Source organism: Entamoeba dispar, genomic scaffold (assembly GCF_000209125.1).
Source record: "Entamoeba dispar SAW760 scf_1105229463215 genomic scaffold, whole genome shotgun sequence".
NCBI lineage: Eukaryota > Evosea > Mastigamoebida > Endamoebidae > Entamoeba > Entamoeba dispar.
The window spans coordinates 1-6,347 of record NW_001855581.1 but is presented as its reverse complement, the minus strand read 5'-3'; the positions used below and the strand labels follow the sequence as shown (position 1 = coordinate 6,347).

At 20.2% G+C, this 6,347-nt stretch overlaps 1 protein-coding gene across 1 annotated transcript, besides 17 other annotated features; it reads right to left on the bottom strand.

Annotated features, from left to right (window-relative positions):
• Positions 1-38: part of a microsatellite that runs on past the window's edge.
• Positions 39-62: 24 nt separating this feature from the next.
• Positions 63-102: a sequence feature (AT_rich).
• A 2-nt stretch (positions 103-104) lies between these two features.
• Positions 105-223: a microsatellite.
• Positions 108-282: a microsatellite.
• Positions 283-352: 70 nt separating this feature from the next.
• Positions 353-441: a microsatellite.
• A 78-nt stretch (positions 442-519) lies between these two features.
• Positions 520-592: a microsatellite.
• Positions 593-675: 83 nt separating this feature from the next.
• Positions 676-804: a microsatellite.
• Positions 729-887: a microsatellite.
• Positions 870-982: a microsatellite.
• Positions 897-4,715, bottom strand: EDI_163850 (protein serine/threonine kinase, putative; the record flags this gene model as incomplete). Its single annotated transcript, XM_001740813.1, has 2 exons — positions 897-3,319; positions 3,371-4,715. The coding sequence occupies 2 exons, from the start codon at positions 4,713-4,715 to the stop codon at positions 897-899; spliced, it is 3,768 nt and encodes a 1,255-aa protein (XP_001740865.1).
• Positions 1,915-2,054: a microsatellite.
• Positions 2,161-2,231: a microsatellite.
• Positions 2,303-2,377: a sequence feature (AT_rich).
• Positions 4,716-4,793: 78 nt separating the features above from the next.
• Positions 4,794-4,894: a microsatellite.
• A 347-nt stretch (positions 4,895-5,241) lies between these two features.
• Positions 5,242-5,374: a microsatellite.
• A 375-nt stretch (positions 5,375-5,749) lies between these two features.
• Positions 5,750-5,930: a microsatellite.
• Positions 5,877-6,055: a microsatellite.
• A 142-nt stretch (positions 6,056-6,197) lies between these two features.
• Positions 6,198-6,290: a sequence feature (AT_rich).
• Positions 6,291-6,347: the final 57 nt, after the last annotated feature.

Below are 6,347 nucleotides of genomic sequence, written 5' to 3'. Positions count from 1 at the left end.
AATAAAATAAGAAATAAAAGAGAAAATAAAGAAATAAAATATGATGATAATATGAAGAAAAGAATATTTAATTAAGAAATAATAATAAATAAATTAAATAATGATATTTATTATATATTCATCATTTCATTGTTTTAATAATTCATTTTATTATAATTATTTTATTCTTTATTATTCATTGTATTAATATTCATTGTAATTATGTATTTATTTATGAATTTATATCATTAAATCTATTATCATTTTTATTACTCGGTTTATCTCTTTTGTTTTATTCTTATTTCATATTCTACATTTTATATCTTCTTCATTTAATTCATTGAATTATAAAATAACATTAAACATCAATGTTTAATAATGTGAAGAATAACAATAATCATATTAATTAAATAATAATTTATTTATTTTTAATAAAAGAAATAATGATAAATAATGATATTAGAAGTTTAATTTCATTTTATTAATTGTGTTATGTTTCTGATATTGTATCTTCAATTCACAAATTAATTAAATTATATGATAAATATGAAAATTATAATTAAAAGAAAAGAAGATAAAAACAATATCAATAATAAAATTAAAATAACAAATACATCATTTAATTAATATCTCTATCATTCATAAATCAATTAATAATTCTATCAAATATAATTAAAACAAATTCATTATAATATAATTTATAATTATGTATTCATTCTTGTTATTTATCATATTTTTATTCTTCTATTTTTCATTTTGTTTATTTTAGTTATTTTGAATGAATGTATTCTATTTTAATTTATTTATGTTCATTTCTTTATTTGTAATTAAATGAAATGATAAAGTATGTTAATAAAATTAAATTATTTAATAGAATTAAATCAAATATATTAATTCTATTTCTTTTATGTTTCTTTTCATTCTTTATTTTCAATTCTTTCTAACATTTTTACTACTTCTTCTATTCTTATTCTTTCTTTTGGTTCTTGTTTCCATGTTTTTTCAATAATTTCTTTAACATCTTCTTTAACTTCTTGTATTATTGGTGGTCGTTTACCTGTTGTGATTGAATCTGCAATATCCCATGGATGTGGATATGATGTTTTGGGAAATGGATCTTCCCATGTAATGATTTGTAACATTGTTATTGAATATGAATATATATCTGATTCCATTTTATAATGTTCTCGATTAAGTATTTCTGGTGCCATGTATTTTGGTGTTCCTATCCCTTTTGTGAATGTCATATTTGTCATCATCATATTAATGTTTCTTGAACTTCCAAAATCTGTTAATTTACAATTAACTCCAATATTATCATCAAGTGTTACAACAAGAAAATTATCTGGTTTAATATCTCGATGTAGTATTCCATTTGAATGAAGATATGAAATTCCTTTTGCTCCATCTAGCATGAATTTAATTCTTATTTTATTTGGTATTTCTGTGTTTGTTATTTTATTAATTAAATCTTGTATTGATCCATATTTTGCATATTCTGTTATCATACATATTTTATTAGGAATAAATACTGCTCCATAAAAATGAATAATATATTCACTTCTAAATTTATCTAACATCATTACTTCTTTCTCAAATTCTTTCATTTTATCTTCATTTTCTTCAATTTGTTTCATTTTCTTAATTGCTACTTGATTCCCTCTAAATTCTCCTATATATACAATTCCAAATGATCCTTCTCCTATTTTATGTTCTTCTTTTATTTCATCTGGATCAAGTCGTGTTGATATTTGTGTTTCTCCTTTAATTGAAATAATTTTAATTATTTCTTCTTGTGTTTTATTAAGTGTTTTACTAATTATCATCATTTGTTCTTTAATTTTAGTAGTACATTTGATTGTAATGAATATTTCAAATTCACATGCATATCCTCCTTCAATTGTAATGATATTTGGGTTTGTTCTAATTGAATATTTTTCATTTTCTTCTTTACTACTTATTTGTATTTTCTTTTTTTCTTTATTTTCATTTCCAATACATATTAATTCTCTGATTTCTTTATTTACTTCAATTTCTTCTCCTTCTCCTATTTCTATTTCTTTTTTATTTGTTATGATTCCATCTCCAAGTGATATGAATTTGATATTTGATTGCGAAATTTTAAATATTGTTGTTGTTTTCTCTTGTTCTTTCTTTTCTTTACGTTTTATAATGTAATTAATCATTATTATTATAATTATAATTATTATAATGATGATAATAAGTATAATGATGATAATTATCATTATCATCCACCATACAATTTCTTTATTACATTTTGTTCCGTCTTCATTGATTCCATACCAAAATGAACATTTTGAACATTTATTATTTTTTGTTTCTTTACATTTATTAATATTTGAATAATGAATACATTCTTTATTTATTATTATATATTCTTCTTCACATTTATTACATTCTTTCTCATTTAAACATGTTATACATTTATTTCCACATTTTGAACATTCTTTATTTATTAAATAATATCCTGTTAAACATTCTCTACATCCATATTCTTTATCTATTTCTCCTTTACATCCTTTAATTGTTGTTGTTGATTTACATATTCCTGTTGAACTCATAAAATATCCTTCTCCACATATTATACATTTATCTTTTTGATTACATGTTAAACATTCTTTTCCACATTTTGAACATCCTTTCCCATTTCTATAATATCCTTTATGACATATTCCACATCCACTTCCATCTGCTAATAATTGTAAACATGTTCCATTTAATTCTTCATTTGATTGACATGTTTTATCATTTCTTAAATATTTATCATTAGAACAACTCATACAATATGTAGATATTCCATAACATGTTTCACATTTATCATCACATTTTAAACATTTCATGTCTTTTGTTAAATAATATCCTTCTTCACATCTTTTACATCCATATCCATTTTGTTCTTCACAATATTCTATTATTGTATTAATACATTCTCCTTTAAAATTAGGTGAATATGTATTTAAACATTCAACACATTTTCCATTAACATATGATTTATTTAAACAATATTCAATATTATTATTACATTTTCCATTTTGATCTTTTATCATATCTTCTTCACATGTTTTATTTATACATTTATTATTATCTAAATATTCTTCATATTTACATTTTATTTCAATATCATTTGTTTGACATATTTCTGATTTTGAACATTCTATACATTTATTATTATTGATGTATTTTCCATTTTCACAATATATTTCTTCATTCTTTCCATTTTGATTCTTTTCTTTATTTGAACATTTTTTATTGTTTAATGTATATCCATTTGAACATGATACACATGTATTTCCTTCATAATAACATTGATCTTCTTTATCTCCATTACATTGATTATTTTATATTTTATATCCATTTGAACATTTTAAACAATAATTTCTTTCTGATTTATTACATTTATTATCAATTTTTTTACATTCTCCATTTTCTTTAATAAATCCTTCTTTACATTGATAACAATATGTTTCATTTCCAATTTTACATTCATTTTTGAGTATTTTGCATGTTTTTGTATTTAAATTAAGATAATATCCATATTCACATTCAATACAATGATTTTGATTATTTATTTTAATACAATGTGAATTATATTGACATTCTTTATTTGAATTTAAATAATATCGTTTTTCACATTCAATACATTCTTTTGTTTTTTCTTTATAAATCATCATATTACAATTCTTATATCCAATACTATCTAATGTTATTCCTTTCATTCCTATAATCATTATTTGACTTTTCTTTGTTGTTAATGTTGTTTCTGAAAATTTTACATCATCTAAAACATATAAAGGTTTTGAAGAAGAAATAATTACTGTTGAAATTGATTTATCATTATTTTCTACTTCTTTAATTAATGTTGTTCCTTCATTTGATTGTTCAATTGTTAAACTGAATTCAATTTTTTGATATGGTTCTTTCTTTCTATAAATTTTGAATATTGCTTGATTTGATGATTCATATTTTAACCATTGATTAGGATATGTATATACTGTATGAGTAATTGATGGACTATTGTTATTTCTAATAATATAATTATTTGTTGATAATGATATTTGACAATAATTAGATAAAGATACAGTGATAGTAACAATAAATGAATTAAAATCATCTTCTTCATCTTTTTTAAATTGATGATTACATTCTGTTGTTATATCATGAATTGCAATGTTTTTATAACTAAAATAACGAACCATTCCACCACATGTCTGACTGAAATATTTATCATTTGATGATTTTGGTGTTATTTTATTGATTGATCCTTCATATGATGATATTAAATATTGTATACCATAATTAGAACTAAATTTTAAATTAATAGGAATTGAATTGAAGTAAGTACGTTGAATAGGTAAATGATAATTATAATCATAATCATCATTTCCACGAACTAACAACTCATCAACATCTCCAATTATTCTTGTTGGACTATTTCCATTATAGAAATAAAATTGAACTTTTTCAAATGAATAAGAATTTTTGATTAATTCAAGTTCAAAATTTGTTTCAATACTTATGAAGGAGAGATAAGAATGACTAGTACTCATTTCTTCTATTTGTATAATAACTTTTCTTGCTTTAAATGGATTATCTCTTGAACCAAATAAATATTCCATAATAGTTACTAACTGAAATATAACTGATGAATATTTAGTATAATTTCCTGTTATTCTTTGAGTAAATGGAACTGGTACATGTATATTTGCATAAAACATAATACTATTCTCATCTCTTTTGACAATATTTACCATTACAAAATGAAATAAATAGAAGTAATAAACAAAACCACATTGTATTTGTTTATTGAGTTATTTTACATTTTTTCTTTATTTCTTTTTTATTCTTTTATTTTTAGAATATAATAAATTTATATAATTTATTTTAATTTATTTGTAAGAATTTGTGATGAAAAGGGTTATTATTTCTTTTCTTATTATCATTAAATAACAACAAATATTTCTTAAAATTTCAATTAGAAAAATTTGATTGTTAAAATATTAACATTAAATGATTGTTTAAGAAAATAAAGTGAATATGGTTTGTTCATATTTAATTTAATTGAAATATGTTTAAATGAGAATAATTATCGATAATTAATTTGACGATAGAAAACGTATTCTTTCATTCTCATTAACTATCATTTTATTATGATTTTATAATGATTAACATGCTTATTCTATTTCATCATATCATCTTCTCATAACTTCATATTTTTATGAAAAGGGGGTAAAGAGATGTTTAAAATAATTTAAATAAATTAAAAATAAATAATTTTAAAATGGGTTATTAATAACACAATAAATAAATAACAACAAACCAATAAACACAAAAATAAATAAAACAACAAAAATAAAAACGACAAAAAACAAATAAAATTATTGTATATTTGATTCCTCAATTTATTTTACATTACTTGAAACAAACACAATAAACTATTAATGATTAAATAATACCATACAATAAATATACAAGTATATTATAATCATCATCTTTTAATGTTTGGTAATTTTGAATATCCATAATATGAAATAATAATTCTTTGAATTATTTGAAATATATTGTAATTTAGTTGTTATATTCTTCTTACTGTTTCATTTTAATTACTTTCATCATTTTATTTCTAATTTGTTTCTAAAATGATCACTACAATGAAAAGAAGAATGATGAATGGCATATCATTTTCATTAATTATATACTTTAAATATTGGTTGTTGTTTACTCTCAATACAAAATAAAAAGAGAGGAAATTAAATGAAAACACAAATAAAAAGAACAATCCATTTACAATCATATAATGAAAATGACAAACTAATAATAAAAGAAAGAGAAAGAAGAAATAAAGAGAAAGAAGAGGTAATGATAATTCAACTGAAATCAATGAGATAAGAAGAAAGAGATAAATCAAATCAAACACAAAATAACAAGAGAAAAAGATAAATAAATGATAAAGAAACACAAAATACATAATATGATAACATCAACAACAATAAAATAAAGAATGATAAATGATTAAATATAATAGAAGACATTTGAATAAACAAAGAAAGGAATAAAAATATGTGAAAAATATAGAAAATGTTAAATGAATTAAAGAATTGAAAATCTAAATTAACAATATCAAATCAATCAAAAAGAATATGATTTAAAATAGAATATTGTTTGTAACATAAACAAACACAAATAAATGATAATGATAGTATTAAATATAATAAATTGTATCAACAATTAATAATTTCAAAGAATAATTAAATATTAAAGAGAAACATAATTATAAAGTAAATTTTAATAAACAATTGTCATAAACAAATAAATTTGGTTATAATTAATACTTTGTTAAATTCTGAATA